The following is a 27626-nucleotide window of genomic DNA, read 5'->3' on the forward strand; positions in this document are numbered from 1 at the left end:
GCAAAGTCCCATAATTTAGCCTCGCCCTCTCCTGTTGCAAATGGGGTGGAGAGGGGGTAGGAGCTAAATGCACTGCCCTCGACTCTGCCAGCCTCCTCCCCTTGCACAGAGGGACACTGTATATCGGCCGGACGTGAAAACCCGGTCAATATACGGTCGTCTTCAACCACCCTGAATGCGGCTTTTTGTGTGCATATTGGCGTATTTTACTGTATTTTTTCTGGTTCTTTGTGTTCCGTGCGCAAAAAAAAACCAGTGTACTTTTTTTCAGCAGAATTACGTAGTACAGATAGTCCCCGACTTGCGAACATTCGAGTTACGAATTTCGCTAGATACGAACTATCTGTTCTGCACAGTATGATGTCATGCTATGGCATTACATCATACTGTGCAGGGATCGGGCAGGCTTCTATCAAGCCTGATAGAAGCCTGTCCGGTCAGATCGCGGTTGCTGGGCAGCCGGGGGCCTTCTGAAAGGCCCCAGGGCTGTCTATGCAGAGCGCCTAGCAAGCCGTGCGCTCGATAGGCACTCTGCATAGGCAGCCCTGGGGCCTTTCAGGAGGTCCCCGGCTGCCTAGCAACCACACAGCGTCCCGTGATCTCATTGTGGGACGCTGTACGGGCCCCCTGAACGTTGGGTGCAGGCTGTTTCTTACAGCGAGCACCCGGCGGCAGCAGTTCTGACAAGCCGCGCCGCTCGTCAGAACTGTTAACACTTTAAATACTGCTCTGACAGTGGTATTTAAAGTGTTAACAGTTCTGACAAGCAGCGTGGCTCGTCGGAACTGCTGCCGCCGGGTGCCCGCTGTAAGAACAGCCTGCTCCCGACGTTGTATGGAGCGGGATCCACCCGCGATCCCCTCCATACAACCATTTGTTCGACTTGCGAACAAAACGGACTTGCGAACGGGCTCCCGGAACGGAACCTGTTCGCAAGTCGGGGAGCATCTGTATTCCACGCCTCCCCTTGTGTATTGCGCAGCTCCATTGACTTCTATGACATGTTCTATCTTTTTTTGTGTGATTGAAATGCACGTGCCAAAAAGCCAGAGCTGTGAATGAACCACGTGCCAGCAATGGGTTCTGTTCTTGCATATTGCATGCAAATACATCCGTATGAAGCTGGCTTAGATGTAGGGCAGTAGGAAATTACGAGATGTACTGCGGCCAAAACAATTTTTGCAGTGGTGGTTTTTTTCTCACATTTTTGGTACATTTTTGGATCAAGATTAGAGATGAGCGAGCGTACTCGGAAAAGCACTACTCGCTCGAGTAATTTGCTTTATCCGAGTATCGCTGTGCTCGTCCCTGAAGATTCGGGTGCCGCTGCGGCTGACAGGTGAGTCGCAGCGGGGAGCAGGGGAGAGCGGTGCGGGAGAGAGGGAGAGAAAGATCTTACCTCCATTCCTCCCCGCTCTCCCCTGCAGCTCCCCGCTCCGTGCCGGCACCCGAATCTTCAGGGACGAGCACAGCGATACTCGGATAAAGCAAATTACTCGAGCGAGTAGTGCTTTTCCGAGTACGCTCGCTCATCTCTAATCAAGATCCATTCTTTAAAAAAAATCACAGCATGCTCTGGGTTTAGCATTTTTCTATTTTCTGGCATTTTCCCACAGGCTTCTATATAAAAAACAAAAAGCCAAAAACGCTACAAAAAAACATCTGTGAATAAAACACTGGCATAGTTGAAGAGATCCCAGAAAAAGGTTAAATCTGCGTATAGAATTCCTTTTCCTGTGGTCCTACACAGCAGCACATCCATCTAGCTTTATTCCGCGATCACAGGCTTTGGACAGGGAACACCTCAAGGATCTTGGCTCCTCTCCTTCTGCAGTTTTTAAGACTATACCATGATACAAGGAAAGAAAACCTTAGTTCAGAGGGCAGTGTGGTGCTGCTGTTTACACTACAGAAAAGAGGAATTGTATATCATCCCTTCCGGGCCGTCCTCACAGCAGCATATACAGAAGAGGATGTAGCAATAGCCCCATAGAGAAGTCTAACATCCGGTATAATGTTGCATGAAGGTATTTGGGGTGTTCCATAATGTTACCTGGCAGAGAGCGCACAGGAGAAACCACCTGCCTGTCACATGACATAGGATACTAATAAAACCCACAAGGTAGTAAAAGCCCCAACTCTTGTCTATAGGGTTTAATACAAATTAATCTGTATCACTTATCTGCAGCATACAGTGGGGTAAGAAATCCCCCTATCGATGTGCTGCTGTGTAGGACCTCCAGGAAAGACTCCGCTCATTTATCAATACCGTCTAAACCAAAAGCTGTCCTTGTTACCAATAGCAACCAATCATAGTGCAGATTTTATTTCTAAACCTGCTCAGGTAAAGTAAAAGCCAGGCTGTGATTGGTTGCCATGGGCAGCAAAGACTTTCTTTTAGCCAGTATTGATAGCTGAGGGGGTCGTGTATGACAAGGAGCCCCCCAGGACCTCCACAGACAGCGCCACTACAAAGATCGGGCAGCTGCCCAGTGCCAAGCAGATGCCGGCCAGCAGCCTCTTCCTGTAGTGTCGGTCTCCGCCCGGCTTCTGTCTTAGGTAAGCGCTCAGGTAACATTGTAGCCACGCCTGGTTAACCCCTTGCACCCCTGAAGGTGAAGTATCCCCTTGGAAACTGACTGCTGCCAGAAAGACCCCGCCAATGAATGACGGCCAATCCTGAGTGGGGAGAAGCCGGCCACCATGCTGTGTGCTGCAGTCTAACATCTGGGGGCGCTTTCGGCCATGACGACCGTCCGCCTGTCGCTTTAAAGTGCTCTTCAGGTTGATGCCCTGACGTCACCGGCTGCCAGGCGGCGGAGGAGGAGGACAGCATCTGCTGAGCAGCTATGGCAGAGCACCGGGACCGCGGGAGGACAGCCGGGTCGGCGCAGGATGCGGCGGGCACACAGGTGAGGCGGGATGCAATGGATGCGGGGAAGCCATAGGTCCCCGCGGAGGGCCGGCGGCTGCACAGTGCGCTGACCTTGTGCCGACACTGCGCTATGGGAAGTGCAGTGCTATTAACCCATAGTGCACCCTATGCCTGCCGGTGTGAGCCCCATTGTTGTGACTCGCGGGGTCATGTCCTCCTTGACCCCTGTGTGACCCTCATGACTGTGGAGCTACTTTCACCTTGTAGCCCGCGCCACAGAAGTGCTGCAAGTCTATTTATAGCCACAATACTATTCATAGAGGAGAATGTGTAAGGGGGGTCCCAGTACCCGGCTGTAGTGTATGTGCCCCCGCTGTGCCCGGCTGTAGTGTATGTGCCCCCGCTGTGCCCGGCTGTAGTGTATGTGCCCCCGCTGTGCCCGGCTGTAGTGCATGTGCCCCCGTTGTGCCCGGCTGTAGTGCATGTGTCACCCGCTGTGCCTGGCTGTAGTGTATGTGCCCCCACTGTGCCTGGCTGTAGTGCATGTGTCACCCGCTGTGCCTGGCTGTAGTGCATGTGTCACCCGCTGTGCCTGGCTGTAGTGCATGTGTCACCCGCTGTGCCTGGCTGTAGTGTATGTGCCCCCCGCTGTGCCTGGCTGTAGTGTATGTGCCCCCACCACGCCAGGCTGTAATATATGTACCCCCCTGTAGTGTATGTCCCCCCACTGCGCCAGGCTGTAGTGTATGTGTGCCCACTGTGCCTGGCTGTAATATATGTGCCCCCTGTAGTGTATGTGTCCCCTGCTGTGCCCCCCTGTAGTGTATGTGTCCCTGCTGCGCCAGGCTGAATTGTATGTGCCCCCGCTGTGCCTGGAGGAGCCGCACATTATATAGAATATTCCCTATAAATCACCCCAGGAAATATCCGTTAACGTTCAAGCGTTTCTACTTTTAGCAAAGTTGGGTGATATGTCCAATATTACACTTCTGCAGGGTTATCCACTGGGTTTTTTATTGGGGTAAGGGCTGGGCATCCGTTACCTCACTATCCGTCTGTCAGATTTTCCTTTCAGGGTTCCAGAAAAGCTGGGTGATAACCCCATTGTAAGAGATACAGTAACAGTCATATTGGGGGGCATAGGACTTTCCCAGAAAAATGACAATGTTTTGGAACATTTAAGGGGTAGAATGGAATATATGGAGTCTTCCTGTACCATGGAAAGCTCTGTTCACATTTGCGCTATGGCCTCTGTTCGTAGCGAATGCCATAATACTCCGTCAGCTTCATCACACAGCAGACCCCATCGACACCTGACGGCCCTCATGGACAGACTGTATTATGGAAGCCACTCTCACAAACCGCGTTGGCAAAACGCAGCAATTTTTATCGCCGCCTTCTCACGCACTATACCGCATTCGACAACGCTTTTGAACATACCCCATCATTGTGATGGATGATGAGGTGCGTTGAAAATGCGTGAAAATAGAGCAGACCATGTTCAAAAATCCTGGTGTTAGAAAACGCAGCGTTTGAGCGCTAGTCTGTGACGCCCCATTGAAATTAGTGGGAGTGTTGTACCGTGCTTACCGCAGTGTTCAATTCTTACCTTTCAGGCTAATGCTCACAGACGGATTATTGCTGCAAAATTCGCGGTCAGACACCCACCACGAATTTTGCAGCAATGTCCGTCCATAGACATGCTGTGGTGAACAATTCTCCCATGAGCAGAAATCAACTGCGATTTTCCGCTCGTGGGGGAGGAATCGCAGCATGTTCTATTCTATGAGGAAAATCGTGCAGATGGCTTCCATTGCAGTCAATGGAAGCCATCCGTCCCGCGATACTTCCGCTGTGAGCACAGCGGAAGTACCATGAGAATCTGCTTCATAGCCCATAGCCAGCGCATCATGTGCTGCATTGCGCATGCGCATCGGCTCGCCGGGCAAGACACTCGCAGCAGATCCGGAGAGGTGAGTATGGGGTCTCTAGGGGACGCCAGGTCTGATTCCGCTGCAATATTTCGCAGGCGGAATCTGACCCAGCTGTGGGCATGAGCCCTTCCTCTTATTTATACCCCCCTTCTGCTGGTCTGAAGGTTCATATTAATTTGGTGAAGTTAAAGGGGGTTTTGGGGGAAAATACCATTATTGACTTATCCTCAGGATAGGTCATCAATAGTTGATTGGCCAGTGTCCGCCACGCAGGACCCTGACCGATCAGCTGACTGTGCGCCACAAATACTTCGGGGTCATCTAAGTGCTATAAGCTGCCAATTTTCAAATCACATTTCACCTTTTGCATGGCGTGGCAGAATCCACTGTCTGACATTCACTCCAGCCTAAAATGGAAAAGGAAATGAATTACACTGCGAATAACCGTGATGCCAAAGTACTCCGCAGCACTGATGCTGCACTTAGACTCACTCCACTGCTTATCTGTCAAGTATTTTCATGCTTTTGATGCCAGGCTCAGTTTTCATCTTCTTCCTTCACATACAGTGGGGTGTCTGAGGTTGGTTTGGGCAGGTTTATTAGGAAGTTGCAATCTTGGATTAGATTTTCCAACTACATGCAGTACATATAATAGGATTTTCTCTTATTGGGGTTAACAAATTAGTGCCCCCAGTTTAGGGCTACTTGGCAAGAATGAACCCTTGCATGGAGGGTCTGTGTTATATAGTATAGGCACATGTGCAGCGTGTTTACATGTAGTGGAGGACAAGACTGAGATCCTTATAAGAGAAGGAAGCTATACCCAGGCTGACAGTGTACTTTGTGATTCTTAAAAGGACTAGATCTCCAACATAGTTTTTTCTATTAATTAAAACCAGATAGAGAAACATTTTCCATTTTTGTAATCTTTTTTTATTTTCTGATTGTAGATGTTTTTATTCTGTTGTCTATACATGACTATTGGGTGCGGTTATTTTTCCTGAGCTGGATTTAACAGCATTTAGAGAGATGTTTTACAGCAGCTTCATGGGCCATTCACACAATGGGCAGAAGGGGACGCACTGACTTGTATGGGAGATTCTTCTAGACATGTTCTGTCAGTTGTGCAGAGGTCATTGTTCACAATGCCCTCCCATAAGGGCTCCTGCACACTAGCGATCATAATATCACGGCGTAAAAATTGTGACTTTTTTTTCTCAGAATTTTTGAGCGTTTGAGCTGCTTTTTCTGGCAAAAACATTGCTGCCATTTGTGAGTTTCTCGCGATTTTTTTTCTATCTTTTTTTTCTTAGCGCAATTTTTTTTTTTTTTAGCAATTAAATTTTTTTTAGCGCGAAGCTTAATAGGCCTTTCTAATGTTAAAATCACACGAAAATTGCAAGTTCCTGCTTTGCGATGCAATTACAAGGAGGCTCCATAGGGAAACTGGAGATTAAAAAAACCAAAACGCAGAAAGATAGGACATGCTGCTTTTTTTTTCACATCGCATGAGTGAAAACCTCGTAAATGTGAATTGGTTTTATAATTCTGCATTTTCACTCACTCTCGTATCACTAAAAAAAACGTGGTTTTCTCGCAAGTGTGCAGGCGCCCTTAGTGTAATACAACCTCTGATTTAGATCCCTTACAAACAAGGCGAGCGACTGGGTGCAGAGAGTCGTCTCTGAGCGATAATCGTCCCCGTTCTTTTCCACAGGAGCGATCATCGCTCTGTGAGTGGAGGTGGAGCGGGCTGGGGATCATTCCGTCCTGCCTGTCTCCACTCAGTGTAAGAGGAACCTGTAATAGTGTTTTGCACGTTATTTTAGTTCAGGGTCATATCTGCCTTGTAAAACCAGCCATAAACAGAAAGTCAGCAGTGGGTGAGGCCGGAGCAGAAACATCAGTGTTTCTCATAGCTGTGGGATCAGCCGGGGCCTCCATCACGGGTGCTGAAACCCCCAAATGGAACCATTCACTGTCATTAGTGAGGTGGATGTCACTTTTGTGTCCATCTTGCAAAAGATTATTTCATCGATTATTTGGAGCATAGAACAGTGTAGTCACCAGCTCTATGCTACACTCCAAATAGAACAGAAATGAATGGAACTCTTGTCAAACGGACACCAAAGGGATGTACATTTCACTAGATCATAATGAATGTTCTTCTTGGGGGTTCCGTTACAGTGCTGTTTTTGGCATCTCTGACAGAACCCCCAGAAGAAATCTCTCAGCATAGTGAAGAACACCTTAGGACTCTTTCACACGACCGTATGCGTTTGTACACTTGGCTGATCGCGGCTAAAAATCGCATGAATGAAGAATAGCTGTGATCAAATCCCAATCTTAATTTACACGGTCTCGTCCATTTGTGCAGGCGGCGTATTGGCAAAAAAATACACTGCAGCACGGAAATCCCTCTGTCGGCAGAATGCTGCGAATTGCCGTCCGCAAGCGGAGAATCACAATGATTCTCTGCTCGTGGACACGGGGCCAGCGTTTTCCATACCAACACTATGGAAAGCTTCAGACGGCATGATTCGCCCGCTATTTATTGATGGCGAAATCACTGCCGTGGACAGAGGGCCTAAGGGACAGAATTTCAACAAATACCGTAACGTGCTAGAAATTGCTTCTTGACTAGATCTTTATGCAGTTATTTTGAAGATATTAACATACTTTGTGTTTTTTCTTTCTTGCTCCCTGAAAGATGGATGTGCATCGCGTGTTTGTTGCTCCACCTTCTCCAGAGTTGCCCCCAAGGCCCGTTTCTGTGACTTCTCCTCGACTTAGTCCTGCAGGATCTGGTAGATCTCAGCCTGAAGGTTCCAGTGCTTCACAAACTCCACTTCCGGTGGCACAACTGTCTGTCCGTCCTTTAGCACCAGTGGGATCTTCTGCTCCTGATCGGTCACAACCAGAAGGATCTTTGCGACTCCATCCCGTGGGTTCTCAGTTCAGTCCTAAAGATGAGTCTGGTAGATCACAGCCGGAAGGATCTTGTCCGGGGCTCTTATCTCCAACTCATCAATATAGGTCACTCCCGCTTGCTCCATCCTCACCTCAGCGATCTCCAGCTCCTAGCCCGAGGGGATCACCACAGCCTAGCAGATCCCAAGCTTCTCCACGTCCCATTAGATATCAGGAACCTTCTGTGAGATTTGATTCTCATCAAGTATCTCAAGTTGAAGTAGACAAATCATCCTTCAATGGTGCCGAACAAATCAAAGTCGGAGAGGATTTTCGGTAAATATTTAACAATCTAGCAGGATACCAAAGTAGATGGCAATAAAAGGCACTCATTAAAGGGGTTGTCCCGCAGCAGCAAGTGGGTCTATACACTTCTGTATGGCCATATTAATGCACTTTGTAATGTACATTGTGCATTAATTATGAGCCATACAGAAGTTATAAGAAGTTTTTCACTTACCTGCTCCGTTGCTAGCGTCCTCGTTTCCATGGAGCCGACTAATTTTCGGCGTCTAATGGCCAAATTAGACGCGCTTGCGCAGTCCGGGTCTTCTTCTTTTCTCAATGGGGCCTCTCGTGCAGGATGCCGGCTCCGTGTAGCTCCGCCCCGTCACGTGCCGATTCCAGCCAATCAGGAGGCTGGAATCGGCAATGCACCGCACAGAAGCCCTGCGGTCCACCGAGGGTGAAGATCCCGGCGGCCATCTTCAACCGGTAAGTAAGAAGTCACCGGAGCGCGGGGATTCAGGTAAGCGCTGTGCGTTTTGTTTTTTAAGTCCCTGCATCGGGGTTGTCTCGCGCCGAACGGGGGGGGGGGGGGAGGGTTGAAAAAAAAAAAAAACCTTTCGGCGCGGGACAATCCCTTTAATTTGCTCTCATGCAAAATGTTTAGACAAACAGATCATCGCTGAGAATCGCTCACTTCTCGCTCAGCGCTTCACATTCCTATGTATACACTGAGCGCGGAGCGTTTAAACGTAACGAGAAGTGAGTAAACCAGCGGTGATTCTTATGCCGGCTGCAACTGAGCGACACAAGAAATATAAACGAATAGCGCACAATGTCCTTTTGTTTAGACATAACGATTATTGCGCAATTTTGGTTGTTTGAATGAATTTTGCGTGAGAACCGTTATTTGTAAATTAGCCATTTTTCTATATTGATATCAGATAATTCAAGCAATGGGCACCACGCTAATAACCTGGAATACTTTGAACATGAGGAAATAGTTGAGTTATTTTACTATTAAGGGCTCCATCACACAAACGTATTTTGCGGGCGCAATATGCAGAGAATAGAACCTGTTGATTTCAATGGGTTCATTCTCCTCTTCCTCTAAATAGGGCTTGCTCTATTTTTTTTGCGCATCAAGGGTCCCCATGGAAGTCTATGGGAGGTGCGCAAATGCACAATACACTGCGCAATTCTGTGGGAGAAAAAACACATTTGGACCTTTTAAATCACAGCAGTGAGGGGGGGGGGGGGTGAGCATGCATATGAGCATGCCCTGCATACGCAAAGAAGGGCAATAAAATAGGTAGATATGTGTGTAAAAGCGCCTTGTTCACTGTGTAAATGCGTTGCACTGAAGCATCCACAATCGCCCATACGTCCGTCTGTAGGAGCCCTAATTCCAGTATTTCTATGAAGGGAGTAGCAGTGGAAGTCTCTAGTGCCGCTGATCCTGGGTGGGTGGAGAGACAATAGATGGGATCTATTTGCTATAGAGTTTCTAGTGATATCTGTTGACTGGATTGTCCATAATCGGCCATAGTTATCATTTACATAAAAGTCAAATTCATGCACAAACACAAATCAGCAGAACAGATATGAATAGATGGAATAATTGTGAGTATTTGCTGGGTACGTTGGAGTTAAGAAACGCGACTTGTAGTTTGGAATTATAATGCATTCTTGCATTAAATAAAGCTATTAAAACTACATTAATTTTTAATTGTGTCATTTCCTGTGTTAATGATATCATTTTTGAGTGTTTTCATGTTTTCTCATTACTATTGCCCTTGTGCAGGATCTATCTAATCACATGGAATGTTGGCTGTTCTGTGCCACCTTCAGACCTCACTGGTCTTCTTTGCCTTAATGCCGGAGATGGCAAGACCGATATGTTTGTTATTGGGTAAGAAAGTATCATTTTTCAACTATTTTTTTTAAATGTTGCAAATCTAATATCTGTAGCCACTTTTAGTACCCATTGTCCCGTATCTCCACAGGTTACAAGAGGTCAACTCCATGATCAATAAGCGCCTGAAGGATGCTCTATTTTCTGACCAGTGGAGTGAAGTGTTCATGGATGTCTTGAGCCCCTTCAGCTATGTGTTGGTGAGATCTGGAGCCGGAGAGCATGTAGATCACTGTCTGTATTCGCTGGTGTACACCAATCAGCCATAATATTAAAACGGAAGGGAATAACATTGATTATCTCATTACCGTTTTTGTGTTATTTTCTTTTGAGAAAACAGGAAAGCGTAATCTTTCTGGAAATTTTTTTTCAGAAACCATGTGTAATGAAGAATAAATGGTCTCCATTAAAGTTTGTGGTTCAGTTTTCAGTGATGCACATGAAATCCCGAGGTAGAAAACCACAGCATAGTGAAAAGTGTTGTATCAAGGAAGTCTTTGGCAAGAAGTGAACAGTTAGTTCTTGAAGTTGATGTGTTGGAAGCAGGAAGAAAAGGCAGAGGGAAGAATCTAAGTGATATTGACAAGGGCCAAATTGGGATGGCTGGCCAACTAGGTCAGAGTATCTCCGAAACTGCAGGTCTTGTAGGGTGTTCCCAGTATGCAGTGGTGAGTACCTACCAAAAGTGTCCAAAGAAGCGCAATCGATGGACTGACAACAGGGTCAGGTAGAACCCCAGGTAGGTGCCAAATGCACCTACAGTATAATGGGCATGTGATCGTCTGGGCTGGACCATGGAGCATTTGAAGGAGGGGGCCTGGTCTGATGAATCAAATTGTCTTTTGCATCATGTGGACGATTGGGTACATGTGTGTATCTTACGGGTCTAGCAAATGTTAAGTTGACACTTAATGTGTTATGGTAACTAAACGGCAATGTACTCCAATGCTGTAAATTGAGTTACCACGGTGTGCCAGTCATGATAATGATTCCTATATCTGTACCGGGGGTAGAGATGCAATCGGGGTCTACTAAGGAGAGAAGACAGGCCAGCATAGGTAGAGTGATGTCCTAGCATTCATGCAGATGTTACATGTAACCCTTGTTGCTGACCCGGTTGATGGCAGCGGTACCCCCTAATAGCAGTGGCTTCTTTTCACAGGATAATGTGCGCTGCAAAACATTGGTGAAGAATGGTTTGAGGAACATGAGTTTCAGGTGATGTCTTGGCCCCCAAATTCCCCCGATCTTAATCTGATCAAGCATCTGTGTGATGTGCTGGAAAGACAAGTACAATTTATTGAGACCCAGCTCGCACCTTAGAGGACCCCAAGGATCTGCTGCCAGATACCACAGCACATCTTCAGAGGTCTTGTGGAGCCCAAGCTTCAGTGGGTCAGAGTTGTTTTGTGACACGAGTGAGACTTACAGAGTATTACAGTTGGTGGTGGTAATGTTATGGCTGATAAGTGTATATGTTTGTTTATTATCGTGCTTGGCGCTTACACACAAATTGGAAGCTAGTCAGTGAATTAATATAGAGCAAGATGAACAACATCTTATAATATCAAAATATCTGTATAGTCACCTTTAAGCCCAATGTCCACGGGCGGATTTGAATTGCGGAATCCACATGGGGCACCCGCGCGGATGATTCGCAGTTCAAGCCGCCCATAGGCAACTGACTTAAAGCATGTAGATTTGATTTGCGGACCTTTTGGGTGCAGAAATCAAATTGCAGCATGCTCCATTTCAGTGCAGTTCTTGCACGGACGGCTTCCATTGAAGTCAATGGAAGCCGTCCTATCCGCGGCATGTCCGCAATGTCAATTCCGCGGGAAAGCAGTTGTCTGCAAAAAAAACCCAAAACCTCTACTGCGCATGTCCGCCGACGCGCTGTTTGGCACTTCCGCACACATCCACTGTAGAGAAAAAAGAAGACCCGGATGGGTAAGCAGGGTCCTCGGCTGCGGGCACGACCTGATTCCACTGTGGGTCCCCGCATGCTGAATCCAACCCGCCTGTGGACAAGAGCCCTTATAGTCAATATAGTAAATAATATCTGCAGAGAGCGCTTGGTTTTAATAATTTTCACTGGAAAAGCATAGCGATGTATATATTTTGTTGTGAAATTCAGTAACCAATGGTGGGGAATATGCCGATGCAATAGACTTCGTGATGGCGTCATTTATGAAACCCTTTAATTCAATGTTTCCTCTGCAAAGTATCCCATAGCAAGTATTGCAGTTATGAAATGCATGTGATACAATCAGTATTTTGGCATCACTAGGAATTATAATTCCTATAGATTTGTGTTTTGAGTCCTTTATATTAGTCAGGCACAGTACAACTCTTTTGCCTTTTATTTTTTCCTGAAGTGTGGCATACCAGCCATGTATTGCATTGGCTTATTTGTGCACTGTCATTCGTCAAGAAAAGTAAATATTAGTAAATGCCTATTTACAGGCAAAGATAATTGTTCAAAAGATAGGTTTTGAGTGATTGTTTCCCATAAACTGTTAATGGATACTAATGTACATTAGCAGCTTATCACCTTAATTTGCATGTAAATGAGCCTCCTGGAGCTGTATGCAGAGAACAGCAGGTGGTCTATTCTAAATTTGCATTTAGCTTGTTTGCTCTGCCACTGGCCTACAAGCTGAATACAATGTAATCAGTTCTCCAGTGTAGAATACATCACCATGGACAGCAAACACAGCATGTAGTCTGTGTTATCTTCTCTCCAGCTGAAGGATGGATTTTATGCTCACCTAAAAATCATCGTTCAGTTGAAGAGTGAAAGATGGGAGCATTTACATACAATGATTATCACTCAAATGATGGCTTTTAAGCGATAATTGTAGCCTGTAAATGGCCCTACAATGGGTAAAAAAATTTGCACTATGATGTAAATTAGTTCGCTTTACCCTTATTTACAAGTCAGCTCATTTTTAGTAAGATGTAAGTAGAACTCTCAGTGGTTTATGCTTGATAACCATTTACTTTTGTACTAGACATAATACAGCCAGCTTAAAATCCTCACCATGTAGCAAATCAATGTCTCACCTACATATAGAGGAAATATCTATATGTGATCTATTAGTTCATGGGTGTCCATAATGGTCTGATTTTAGTTGTTCTTACAGAGTTAAAAACGCTGATTAGAAGTTAACTGCAGGGCCGGCCTTTGGTTTGATGGCCCCTTTGCAAATTTTTTTTGCGCCCCCTTCTCCATCATGGTAAGAAAAACTAGATAAAACAGACTTGGCAAGTTGCAGCTCTACCAGCTGAGAACAACACAGCATTGGGCTGGCTGACAAATTTTAGCATGGGGCAAGCACACAACACTGGCCCATGAGTAGTGGCTCACCCTTTGGGTCTGTTCACTCAGGGTGGATTTGCTGCAGTGGAAAAAATCCCAAACTGCATCATTTTGTGGGTACTTTGATGCGTATTTTGGTGCGGATCCGAAATTGAAGGGGTGAAATTTTGCTGTCCTCTGCGGACTGACGCTGGGAGGAGACAGGAAGCTCTGTTATGGAAGACTGCACAGACTTAGCACTTCAAGACAGTCAAAGCAACCGGCAGCCACTGTCTGATTGTTTATCATTGAATTTAACCCCTTCTATCAACTGCAGTTTTAGGAGCGGGGCCAGGTGGTGCCCACTGCACCTTAGTGGACTGATGCGCCGTGTGCAATCACATAGGTCGCAGACCCCAAAGGCCAGCCCTGTTTAACTGCTACAAGCAGTGGCGGAGTGTAATAACTTGTTCTAACTGGATTTGTATTGATATATTAACTTGCTGTAATATAGTAAATGTGTTCAGAAAGTAGGCAAGGTTTCAGGTTGAAGCCAAGCTGTATACATTGTACCCAGTAAGTCTATGTGTTTTTCACAAAGCTTTCATAGTAGGTGTCGGCAAAATGGCTGTAGATTAACTATATCTTCACTTTTTTCCTACATTCAGTTCCATCACAAGAGCCGAATATGGGAAAAAAATGGAAGCGCTTGATCCAGCATACACCAGGCCTGAATGATGCCAGATGAACCACATTCCCTATAACGGGGATCCATTTGGCTTCAGGCATGTTGCTCTTTATTTTTCCAGATGAAGTAGCGCAGCAGTCCAGCCTATTTCATCCAGTATTTTATGCGGGAGCCTCCACTGTAGATGTGAATGCACCCTTACTTGTTAAGGCAAGGCAGGGTTTTAATTAATACTCCTCATATTTGATAACTTTTTCCGTTTTATTTTTTAATTTCCTGTCTGCATTTTTGTCGTAGGTCAGCTCTGTGCGGATGCAAGGTTGTCTTTTGTTGGTGTTTGCAAAGTATTTCCACCTGCCGTATCTACGAGATGTACAGACGGACTGCACAAGGACTGGCTTAGGGGGTTACTGGGTTAGTATACTGCTGTAGGTTAATAGACATTTACACCATTATTGTGCAGTGAGGAGTCCTACTGAGGTCTGTTTTGTGTGCTGAACCCCACTAGTGTCACTTATTCCAAAGAATAGGGGGCAATATGGTCTAGTATAAACCATATGATTTAGCTATTTTTTTTGTGTGTGCACTCCAAAAGAAATCCTTATGCCACCATATAACTAAACAACCTTTTTGACGTGCACAGATCCCAAGTATGGTGTGTATGCAGCAGATATTCTACCTGTAATGAATGCCAATTGACAATCTAGCATCTTGATCAAAGCTCTTTAAACCTTCATTTACATGATGCAAGCATCCTGAGTATGCAAACTATTTGGGAACAATCGATTTTTGTTAGTAGTGTTGTTTGAACCCACACAGTTTGCATTACTGTCATCAGTACATCCGCGGTGTACAGAAGAGATGCGTGGACAAGTTTTATGCCCTCATTGAAGATGGAATTAATGACAAACGATTAGAGATGAGCGAGTATACTCGCTAAGGCACATTACTCGACCGAGTAGTGCCTTAGCCGAGTATCTCCCCGCTCATCTCTAAAGATTCGGGGGCCGCTGCGGGTGACAGATGAGTTGCGGGGGGGAGCGGGGGGAGAGAGATATCTCCCCGCCGGCTCCCGAATCTTTAGAGGTGAGCGGGGAGATACTCGGCTAAGGCACTACTTGCTCGAGTAAAGTGCCTTAGCGAGTATACTCGCTCATCTCTACAAACGATGATTTGCTGGGTTGCCACTTGATCGCTGAGCATGTTTACACAGGGCAGTGATCAGGAACTTAACTCCACTCTTATACTCTTCATCATGCTTGTTTAGTATGTCTAGCTGTTTACCTAATTTTCGCTGCCTTCTTTTCCCTTCCATTTTAGGGTAACAAAGGCGGTGTCAGCATCCGGTTATCCCTGTTTGGACATATGGTGTGTTTTTTGAACTGTCACTTGCCAGCACATATGGAAAATTCTGATCAGCGTGTGGACAATTTTGAGAGTATTCTGCAGCTTCAGCAATTCCAGGGTCCCCTGGCGAATGGCGTCTTAGACCATGAGTAAGTTCCTGGTTTGAATTTAGGCTAAAATCATTTGGTACAGAATTTGTACTTTGTAATATATTTCGACCACTAAGGGGCCTAAGGAAAAAAGCGTTGGATTGTGCAGATTTGAACAATGATCGTTCAGTGTAAACGCGGCCTACGATTAATCGACAAACGAGAATTTGTTCGCTGCTTTGTTGTTCATTTTATGTGAGCATAAAAATCATTGTTTGCTTGTTTACACATCATTGCGTGTAAACAGCAACCATTTAGTCATTCACTGGCACAGTGAATGTGAATGACCGGGCAATCTGCAAGCCAATGAGCGAACTATTTATCTGCCTGTATAAACAGGCCGCAAGAGCGAATGAGCGAACTCTGTCATCGTTTGCACGTGCGAATGACAAGTCGCTCCATATAAAAGGAGCATTAGTCAGATTGCTGCCACTACAATGGGTAGTCATGCCAAGTCGTCGCCTAGGGCGCAATGCCAACAGTTGAAACTGGTGAATACAAGAAGCCATAAAATATATGACTTTGGTTAATTATTAGTGTGATAAATGATGTGCTTACCTGATTACTTCTTCTGAGAAACAAATATGGCTTCTTTCGGTTCATTTTAGACAGACTTTGGCTTCTTCTAAAGGAAATGTGAATTAAAAAGCATGAAAACCCATCTTTAGGAGCAGCACTGAGCATGAGGGCTGTTTCCATAAAACTGGCACAACTTAGAGTGAGCCTATGAGAGGTCATGCTGCCAGTGCTTGTAGAGACGGGCTCTTTGATTATCCTGCACTATGTTTTTCTTTGAAGCACTGCTGCATTTCAGAGATAATGGAGGTAGATTTATTAGGAGCGGCATTTCATATACCAGTCTTTAAAGACCTTTGGAATCTATTGTGTCAAATTCATTAAAAGGCGCGCACCACTTAATACGTTTGACACATCCTTGGGCTGTCCTAAAGTCAGAAAGTTAAATCTATGTCTTCTATGAACAGGCATAGATTTGCGCTTAAATTGACCATTTTTCTGTCTTTTAGAATTGATAAGTTTGTAGGAATACTTTTGGCCATGCCGTCTGCCACCTAACCCCACCTTATTTTCTCACAATTTTTGAAAAGTGTAGAGAATAGATTTGCAAATTTTTGCACAGCTATGGCATACAGCAGATGTGCACAGGGATTGTATGAAGCGGGCTCTGGAACCGAGGCCACTAGATACCTATCAAGTGCCATTTGTGTTACACATAATACCATAGGCGCCTGCAGCTGCTGCAATCTTAAATAACTCCGATCCCAAACGTTTCACCCCTTTGATGCCATGGTTAGTAGTCACCACATCATCCAATTGGTTATACAGAACGAGTGCAATCCTTCTGACTTCTTTACAGCTTGCCTCGTGCTGTCTACCTATATGACTGCTAAGGCCAGTGATGAACTTGAGGGAAGTAAGCAGAGACTCGTGGGCACCATGTACCTGGAGGTGCTTAAATGACGGAGTAATGTTTGTTTTTTTATTTGACAGCATTCCTTGCCTTTAGAACAAATTTGTTATATCCCGGACATCCCGTTATACAATAAAAAGTCATTTTGTGGTTCAGAATGTAAATCGGCAGAGCTGGAAGCAAGCATATGAAAATTAGATGTTTGGGCACATTAAGTGATCTCAGAACAGGTTTGTAGGGTTATACAAATTTATGAAAAGATTATGTACACAATCACATGGAAGTATTTTTATTTATAAAGGAACTGCCACAGTCATGCAGGTAGGTGTATGACTCTGTGCTCAAAGTTTTAGTAGTGGCTCTTCGGACATGTTTTAGGATACCTCAGAATGTCTGTGGTTGTCTTTAGTATACAAGGTAGCACAATTTTATCCTACACATTCTCCACTATAACAAGCAGTTTTCCAGTTTTGTTTTCTTATCTGAACAATACTATATTTTGTTGCCTCGCTCAGCAAACATAAAAATAACAATTGCAAACAAATTCAAACAATATGTAGTCGTTTTCTGAATGGTCCAGCTGTCTAGAAGGTCTGCATTTGCCAAAAATCATCTCAAAGTTGCCCAATGTTCTTGAACTTTGAAAACATGGCAGACAAAATTGGTGCCAAGTGGGGATAACTGAAATCTCACCAGTGACAAATACAGTGTAGTGAAAAGTATTTCCTTCTGTGTTTGCATAGTTACAATTACTTCAAATTTTAACACAAGGCTTAACCCTTTCCAATCCACTGTCTGACATCTGACATTATGATTTAAGGCTGTACAGCTCCGATATTGGAAGACGTCCATCGGGGTTCTCTTACTGTATATTGCCAGCCTCTCTGCTGTCGGAGTCTATCCAATGTGTCACCTCATGCAGTACTGGCTTTAGCCAGCAGATAGCACCATTGTATAACGGCAGAAAAAGAGTAAGCCCCCTAGGAAAACCAGGATACAAATTGGATTGGAAAGGGTTACTAGAAAACAAAGACAACTTGAGTGATTTCATTAAAATAAGTTATAAATTGAGTTATTTGGTTGACAGAACAACTAAGGTGTCAGTTCCTTCTTCACACAGATCTTCTTGGTGGTTGATACGTTTTTTCTTCAATAAATGAAATGCCTATTTAATTGATGTATTGCATCAACTCCAGTTGTTTTTGTCTTACGTGGATAAGGTTTAAAGAAACCTCTCCCACGTGTGGAAGAATTCAGCGTGGAGTTCACAGTGAAATTGACATATGCTGTAGATATTAAATCCGTAGCCATCAACTATTTCCTGCAGATTTTGCCTTTTGCAATGCAAGGGTGAAATCCATGGCAAATCCACACCAAATTTAACAGCAAAATCCATACCATTAGGTTCAGATGCAGCACGTACAGCTGGTGTGAACATACCATACATTTTCTAAGTTTATTTATTTGTTGTACAATTAATACATTTCATTTCAGCCTGGTGTTCTGGTTTGGAGACCTAAATTTCCGAATAGATGATCTAGACCATTATTTTGTGAAGTCTGCTATCCAAGGCAACAAGCTTTCTCTACTTTGGGAGAAAGACCAGGTGAGAGCTGGAATAGAGAAATTTGGTAGAATGGCGATAACCCACCATACATGCATCAAACTACTAATGACGACTTGTCCGTCTGTGCGTGAGAAGGTTTGTGAGTCACTAACATGCTCCGCCCCTGATCATACCACATTACGGTAATGTCATCAAAGGTCCTTCATCCCCAGTGAGCGAGTTACATGCTCTGCCCCTGATCACATGACGGTGACATCATCACAGTTCCTGTATGCACGTGACTGCTGTTCGGCTAGGTGTTCGTTAGTATTCCATAGCAATCGGGACGAGCGTCACTGTCATGTGATCAGGGGCAGAGCATGACTGTGATGTTATCACAGGTCCTTCATCTCCGCTGCTGTGCTTCTTCTGATCTCTGTTGCATGTGATGAAAAATGTATGTAGCAATGCTGTGTGTGTGACATGCATGTAGCACAGCTGTGTGGCACATTGCACCACCATAAACACTGTTACTATAATTTCCTAATAATTACTAGTCAAAGTACAGACGACTACTTGTCCGTGAGTGAGTTATATGCTCGCCCCCTGATCACGTAATGGTGATGTCATCACAGGTCCTTCATCGTAGCCACAATTTCACCTCAGTGCCTAGCTGAATCACTGGAGCTCTGAGCTCCTCCCCTGATTGCATAACAGTGATGTCATCACAGGTCCTACAATATTTTGACCAACTCCAACCATTATCACAGGTCCTTTAGTGAGTTACATGTGATGATGTCATTAACTATATTATAAGTAGCGCATTGTACCCCCAGAAACACTCAATATTCAAACACCTCAATATCTGCAAGAATTACATCTAGCTAAAAGGTTACTCATGTAAAGTGCTTATCCTCTCATTTATACAATGACTACAAGCAATGATAGAATCAAAGCTAAAGCAAAAATGAAAAGAAGGGTTGTTTGAACGGTTTCATTCTCTGCAGGTTTCTGCAATAAGGCCTTCTTTACATGGGCAATCTTGGCTTTTGGCCATAAATATTGGGCACAGAAACAATGCAGACCACACAAACTTCATTTATGTGCTGTCCGATGTTCTCAGATGGCCAACAATCCATTTACCACTCCCATCCATGAAAACGGATGAGAATCATGTCGTCCACAGTCTAAAATCGCAGCGAAACGCTGGCTCTCACAGCGGTAAAACACAGCATTATACATGCAGCTTTTTATGCATACGCTCGTGTGAGCCTGCCCTTAATCTGGGGTAACTATGCTGTTGAGAGGAGCGGCATGTTAAAGAATAAAAATCAGCACTCTTTGTATTTTAGAAATGGTAAAAAATGAAAACATAGGAAAGATTTATAAAACTGACTAACATAAAAACTCGTTATTGCCCCGAGCAATGAATCACAGTGCAGCTTTAATTTGACCCGAGCAGAACATGAAATGCAAGCTGCGCTGCCAGCAAGACTGTTTATTTATCTTTTAGACATTTTTATGTATCACCCCCATAGGCATCAGTTAGGAGATGTCATAACACTTATCTTAATATTTACAGTCCCTTCTGTGGTCAGTAAATCTACTGCGACTGTATGTTTTTTGTTATTTTTTTTATAGCGAGAAGATGCCTTTACACTATTTTTGGACATCAACTAGTAGCTATTTATCAATCAAATGGCCCCCGTATACTTTAGACAACAGCCGTCCAAGCCAGCCAATATTATATGTGTATGGAGGGTATCCCAATCTTCCCCTGACAGATGATAGGTCGGTCATACACATTAAAATTTTCTGCAGATCCAGCTTATTTTAGTAGCATCTGCTGTTAGTCTTATGTGTATGATCTGATGGAGACACCAAATACTCAACAGAATTCGCCAAACTCAACTAGATTGGCCAATCGTGTGCAAATATCTCATGTGTGCGGACAGCTTTAGGTTCGAAGGATTTCAGGGGCTTAGCATTGTTTGTTTGGTTAAAGAAGATATTACGAGTAAATATACCCCGTGTCATTTAAGATATTGATGGCATATCTCTAGGATATGGCATCAATAACCGATCCGTGGGTATACAAGTAATGTCTCAGCTCCAGTTTCTAGTTTGCCAGTACAGAGTGGCAGTAGATGTAGGAAAGTGCTGACCGTGTGGTGTCTGAAAAAGCCAAGAGGCACAGCATTCAACTAGCACCACTCCTATTTGGGTCTAGCAATCAGTGGAAATCACAATGTTTGGACTATATTCATATGTAATCAATGTCTCAAATCAGATAACCACTGAATGTACATTTATGCGTAACAACTTTTAACCCATTAAGAACCAAGCACTGTAAATATACGGCCCTTGGTCCCAGGCTTAAAGCCCAGCCGTATGTAAAATTACAGCAGGGATTAAAGTCTCCTGCTTGTGTAATCAATCAGAAGCATGACCGGCTGTCAGCTGTTAGTCACAGCTGATAGCCCAGAGGAGGAGGGAGAAGTGGGTTTTAACCCTTTCTGCCTCCTCCTTTTTTTAGAACACGTCACTCAATGAGTGATATGTACTACAGTGGAAGTGTTTCTTCCACTACGCAAAGCCCAGGGGGCACGTGACCGCCGGGATTTCCTGCTACAGCAGAGCTACAGGGTCCTAGCGGACCCTGATCAGCTCTGCCAGGGGCTAATGTCACTATAGGGGGATGTTTTCCCCTGTAACTGGGGCTCCTATGGATGCCCCAGCTACAGTGGGAAAGTATCAAATAAAAAAAATGTAAAAAACTTGTGAATGTCCCCCAGAGGTCTTACATGACGTCATGGGGGACATAAATAGTAAAAAACATAATTACATACAGAAGTAGAACAATATTACAGAATAAAACAACAATATATACATAAAAAAGAAAATAACCCAAAGCCGACGCAAACCATCGCTACATGCGCTCTGTAATCCAAAACCATACATATTATATATCAAATGTCCGTAAAAAAAATTAGAAACTCGTTCCCATACTTTATTTTAGCATAAATATACTCATTTTAAAAAAATAACTAGAAATGTTAAAAAAAATCATTTTGTTTTGCTTTTTACCCCCAATAAAACAAAAAAACAGAAAAAAAATCTGTGAAAAACATATTAAAAAAATATAGCCCTATATGTCATGGGAAAAAAAACGCTGCAAAAATTATTTTGGTAGCTAAAGGAAAAAAAAATTTGGGCAGTAAAACTACCACATGGGTAAAATCCCTAAAAAGTGTCTGGTCCTTAAGGTACGAAACGGCCTGGTCCTTAAGGGGTTAAACCACACGATTAACTGATCACTTCATATGCATGTTTGATCACAGCACCAATGCAATACGACAGTATGTAAAAAAGTAATGACACCCTATGTAATTGCACATCACAAACTATAACAATATTTTGTATGTATGAACAATCCAATAAAGATTATTAGTAGTTTCAGTAACCCTTAAAGCGTAATATTTTATTTTGGAACACCTTGTAAACAGTATGTATTAAGCTTCCTCTAGTTGTGGCTGCAGGTTATCTCAATTTTATAGTCAAAAGTAGAATAAGACCAGCAGCACTCACATAAAACACCAGTTATTTGGTGGAGCAGATGATATCTTTAAGGACGCCAGCCTGGTAGGATCGGGCCCAAATCCAGTAGACAGCTTCAATATGTAGAGAAGGCAGCGTCCACACTGCTATATTAAATCCGACTTTATTCACCCCGATCATCAGTGGCAAAGTTTCGACTTCCAACTGAAGTCTTTGTCAAGCCCACTAAACATACACAAAGTCGGTTTTATTTAATATAGCAGTGTGGACGCTGCCTTCTCTACATATTGAGGTTATCTCAATTTTATCTATGACCATTGTAAATATGTTATGAAAAAATTAGCACATTATTATTATTACACAATTCTATTTAAAGCGGTTGTCCCATTTCTAGTTGTCTTGCTGCAGCTCCATACATTGTGCAGTGGCCCATAGAAATGAATGGAACTCAGCCTGCAGTACCAACCCAGGCCACTGCACAGTGTACAGAGCTGGAGCAAATAGCTAGAAATGCGACAACTCATTTATCTTCTCCCTGTTTGGGTCAAATCTTGCAACTGATTTTTCTCCCACTTCCGCCAAACCGATTCACAAATTTTGCATACATATTTAGTATTAATGACAGTACAATGTTTCTGCAATTTTGACCAAAAATACTGAAGCCTTGATGGAGGTGCCATGTAATTTCAACTTATGTAGCAGCTCAAGAAAAGCAGTATTCCTCAGCACCCTAAGGGCTCCTTCACACGGCTTTTTTTGTATCAGGAGTGGAAAGTATGATGGAGACATTTGCATTTCTGCTGTATTTTGGACCCGATTTTGGTTTTGCCTCGCAAAACACTGATGTGAAATAAGGCTGTGAAGGAGCCCTAAGCCTCAGCTATGCTACAAATTGCTGAAAACAACAATGAGGATGCATAGTCATGCAATAACAATGGAAAGACGTGAAGTTCATCACAACCGATGAAATCTCTATGGTCTATCTGTGGTTACCACATGCTATGTAAGATCGATTCCCGACTTGGACAGCTGAACCACAAAGACAACAAGTTTTTTAGTGGCATGAATCTGTTCTTCTTGGGCGATCTGATGCAACTTCCACCAATTAATAGATCAGGAACTCCAGCTTACACAAACACTGATTATCTTCAGCCAGCAACACCTCTATAACAGCTGCTCATATTTTGCAAGGTGACAGCACTGACATCCATATTCTAAACTCACTGCGAATTAGAGAAATGAGACCTCAGCATTTCAGCACGCCGATGGAATAAAGTATATTAAAATCAATTTTTTAAGTTAAAAGATTTTATTTAAGTTTGATTAATAATGCACTAAAAGGTAAAAAAAAATATTTCTTCTTGTACTTTGACTTTTATCTGCTATTTTTAATTGTAAGGAGCCCAAGAATTAATTCAATCAATCATAGAGTGTTAACACATGCACCCCACAATTGTGTTTGTAAGGGTGCATTCCCACGAACGTATATCGGCTCGGTTTTCACGCCGAGCCGATATACGTCGTACTCATGTGCAGGGGGGGAGGCTGGAAGAGCCAGGAGCAGGAACTGAGCTCCCGCCCCCTCTCTGCCTCCTCTCCGCCCCTCTGCGCTATTTGCAATGAAAGGAGGCGGGATGGGGGAGGGGCTAAGTTCCTAGAATTAGCCCCGCCCCCGGCCCACCTCTCCCCATTGCAAATAGTGCAGAGGGGTGGAGAGGAGGCAGAGAGGGGGCGGGAGTTCAGTTCCTACTCCTGGCTCTTCCAACCCCCCCACCCCTGCACATGAGGACGACGTATATCGGCTCGGCGTGAAAACCGAGCCAATATACGTTCGTGGGAATGCAGCCTAAAGGCGATGGAACAATACCTCTGCAGCGCCACCTATTAGAAGGCAGCATTCCTGCAAGTCAATGTTAGACTCTTTATACAAGCCTTGTAACAATGACTGGGAATTCAAAGCCAAGCCAGAATCCATACACAGACAGCTGTTTCAGGGTGTTTGCCCTTCATCAATGTGCAGTAGGTTTCTGGTTTGGCTAGCGAGAAGACTGTGATGCGGGTCAGGAATGCTGTCTTTTCTACTTAGAGCACCTAAAAGGTGAGTGAGGAGATTTATAAGGCCATTCATGCTCTTCTGGCTCATATTATAAATATTGGATAATCTATTGTCTGGTTGTAAATCATTTATGGCCTATTCTTAGGACAGGTTATCCAGGATAGATTAGCAGGGATCCCTGGACCAGGATCCCCACTGAACAACTTTTTGCTGAGGACAGCACACTTGTGCACCGAGATGTTTTCTGCAGAAAGCAGACAGTTCTGTTTTCACTGCAGTGGCCACGCTTGGTATTGCAGGCCAGTTCCTATTTACTTCAGTGGGAAGATTGTAATACCAAGCCTGGCCACTGCAGTGGGAATGGAGCTATATGCTTCCTGCACAAATCATCTCCATGCATGAGTGAACTGACCCTGCGAACAGCTGATTGAACGAGGTCCTGGGTAACAGACCCTTGCTGATCTACTATTGATGACCTGTACTAAGGATATGCCATAAATAATTTGCAACTAAACAACCTGTTTAAGTCTTGAGATCCTATGTAACCTTGACTAATGCAGGTTCTTTTTGTTTGATACTCTCTACTTGTTACTGCATATTTTGTAAAAGCAAAAGGAGGCCTAATAGCTTGGCAAAGAAAGACACTTATTCAGTATTAATGTTTCATTGCAGCTAACAATGGCAAAGTGTTGTGAACCTGTGTTGTCCGGCTTTATGGAAGGGCCACTGACCTTCCCTCCTACATATAAATATGATGTCGGGACCAACACCTATGACACCAGGTAAGCGTATGTGGAATAGGACTCATTGGCTCGTTAGTGAAAGCTCTTACATTTTGGGTTACATTGTACAATTCTATGCATTAAGTTTACCTGCTATAGTAGATGTATCTTTTATATAATAATTCATGTAATATTTAGTTCCAAGAAGAGGAAGCCTGCATGGACTGACCGAATTCTTTGGAAAATGAAAAATCCAATTTCACAGTCGGACAGCAGCAGCAGTGTGTCTGAGGGCCTGTCGGTGACCCTGCACAGCTATGGATCCCATATGCAATACACAGAGAGTGACCACAAACCTGTATCTGCCATTTTTGCCCTAAAGGTAAGATAGCAGTTTTTATGTTATACTACAGACCTCAATCATTGAACTTACTGACTATTTGAAATTTTGCTAGGCACATCAGCGTCATCTCCTACTACTATGAGGGATGCATGTGAGCTAAAGTTAGAGGGTAGCTAATACCCTTTTAGGCTCGTGCATGATGTATGCAAAAATATTATATTTTTCTTAGTTCAGTCTCCTGTTACAGAAAATATCAGTTTTCAACTTCCTGCAATGCAGGGACCAGAAGGCAGTGTGAGATAAAGCAGGGCATAGGAAACAGTTGGTGTAACAGAGGGGTCATATGGAACAGTCTGTGTAATAGAAGTAGCTGTGCAGGGCTGACTGTCTGAGAGGGGGGGCATGGAGAGCATTGTATGTAACAGGGGACATGGAGAGAAGCCTAGCAGTCTGTGTTACACAGGGGGCATGGTAAGTGGTCTGTGTGATTAAAGTGGTCATGGAGAGCAGCTGGTGTAACAGATTAGGGGCCACGGGGAGCAGTCTGCGTAACGGAGGACTGCCACGGGGAGCAGTCTGCGTAACGGAGGACTGCCACGGGGAGCAGTCTGCGTAACGGAGGACTGCCACGGGGAGCAGTCTGCGTAACGGAGGACTGCCACGGGGAGCAGTCTGCGTAACGGAGGACTGCCACGGGGAGCAGTCTGCGTAACGGAGGACTGCCACGGGGAGCAGTCTGCGTAACGGAGGACTGCCACGGGGAGCAGTCTGCGTAACGGAGGACTGCCACGGGGAGCAGTCTGCGTAACGGAGGACTGCCACGGGGAGCAGTCTGCGTAACGGAGGACTGCCACGGGGAGCAGTCTGCGTAACGGAGGACGGCCACGGGGAGCAGTCTGCGTAACGGAGGACGGCCACGGGGAGCAGTCTGCGTAACGGAGGACGGCCACGGGGAGCAGTCTGCGTAACGGAGGACGGCCACGGGGAGCAGTCTGCGTAACGGAGGACGGCCACGGGGAGCAGTCTGCGTAACGGAGGACGGCCACGGGGAGCAGTCTGCGTAACGGAGGACGGCCACGGGGAGCAGTCTGCGTAACGGAGGACGGCCACGGGGAGCAGTCTGCGCAACGGAGGACGGCCACGGGGAGCAGTCTGCGCAACGGAGGACGGCCACGGGGAGCAGTCTGCGCAACGGAGGACGGCCACGGGGAGCAGTCTGCGCAACGGAGGACGGCCACGGGGAGCAGTCTGCGCAACGGAGGACGGCCACGGGGAGCAGTCTGCGCAACGGAGGACGGCCACGGGGAGCAGTCTGCGCAACGGAGGACGGCCACGGGGAGCAGTCTGCGCAACGGAGGACGGCCACGGGGAGCAGTCTGCGCAACGGAGGACGGCCACGGGGAGCAGTCTGCGCAACGGAGGACGGCCACGGGGAGCAGTCTGCGCAACGGAGGAGGGCCACGGGGAGCAGTCTCATGGGGAGATACTGGCATTAACTCCTTCATTTCCCTATGTTGCAGGGATGTTACCATAAATCCATTAATTACCTTAGCTAATTATAACAAAATATTTGCCCCTACCCTGCAGTATTTATTTGCGGGTGTTTTGGATTGCGCAATTTAGAAGGAACAGTTTCCATGTCCCTGACTTCCTCAATAGCTAGCTACAAAGACGTAAGGTACCTTTACATAGGGCTATTTATCGACCAAATAATCGCTGGCACCAGTGAATTGGAGCGATACTCCTAATGCGTACACGACGACCGACATTTTTCACTTGTATGAGTCGCTTGGTTTTTAGCTCACCTAATCCTTCATCAATGAATGACAACCTGTTTGCAGTGAATGGAGGTGGGCAGCCAGAAGAGCTCTCCAGGGCACTCCACCTTCATTCACTGAACGCCTATTGCTCCTGTGTGAAAGCAAAGATCGGTAGTCTGTGTGACAATCGTCCCGTGTAAAGGTACCTCTAGAGAGATCATCGGAACATTCATGCATTTTTGTTGAACTATGGTAATTAGTATGGATTTTGTCCCTCTTTTGCTGCTGTAACAGCCTCCTATTACACAGTTCTTCACACTTCCACTCAAATAGAAGCGAGTTAGTAAGTCTGAGCATTAAAGTGACTTATTCATATCTTTTTTTGAGTCTCCTTTCATCTCTAGGGCTCATCTTCTGTGGCTGAATGTATTCAGTCCATACATTTTATTTCTTTAGAAAATGGTAGCGGCAAAAAGCTTCTATCACAATTACTACAGTAGTTGTTATGATGGATTTGGCCATAACTGCAAATACTGCTTAGCTCTTTGGGACATAGGGAATTGGTAGTCTGAAATTAGCTCTATTGACTTTGCTAACACATAATATTAAGGCCCATTTACACGCAAAGATAATCTTTCAAACGATTGAAAGTTTTAGCAATCTTTTTGCATAAAGTGTTAATGGACACTAATGTCCATTAACACTTTATCATCTTCATTTGCATGTAAATGGGCCTCTACCAGCTGTTTGTAGACCCCAGTATGGGACTAATCACACGCCCTCGTGTGCAAGCAGCTGCATTGTTTTC

General features: G+C 44.8%; 1 protein-coding gene across 1 annotated transcript in view; it reads left to right on the forward strand.

The window, feature by feature from the left end:
* The first annotated feature begins 2619 nt into the window (after positions 1 to 2619).
* The window catches only part of INPP5J (inositol polyphosphate-5-phosphatase J), a 32241-nt gene continuing 7234 nt past the window's right edge, over positions 2620 to 27626 (forward strand). Inside the window, exons 1-9 of the mRNA XM_066603759.1 lie at positions 2620 to 2912; positions 7520 to 8055; positions 9809 to 9916; positions 10011 to 10119; positions 14206 to 14322; positions 15229 to 15404; positions 18328 to 18439; positions 24666 to 24775; positions 24914 to 25097. Of these exons, the coding sequence (XP_066459856.1) occupies positions 2850 to 2912; positions 7520 to 8055; positions 9809 to 9916; positions 10011 to 10119; positions 14206 to 14322; positions 15229 to 15404; positions 18328 to 18439; positions 24666 to 24775; positions 24914 to 25097 (1515 nt within the window). The 5' untranslated portion in view covers positions 2620 to 2849. The remainder of the gene's footprint in view (positions 2913 to 7519; positions 8056 to 9808; positions 9917 to 10010; positions 10120 to 14205; positions 14323 to 15228; positions 15405 to 18327; positions 18440 to 24665; positions 24776 to 24913; positions 25098 to 27626) is intronic.

Source organism: Eleutherodactylus coqui, chromosome 5 (genome assembly GCF_035609145.1).
Source record: "Eleutherodactylus coqui strain aEleCoq1 chromosome 5, aEleCoq1.hap1, whole genome shotgun sequence".
Lineage (NCBI taxonomy): Eukaryota > Metazoa > Chordata > Amphibia > Anura > Eleutherodactylidae > Eleutherodactylus > Eleutherodactylus coqui.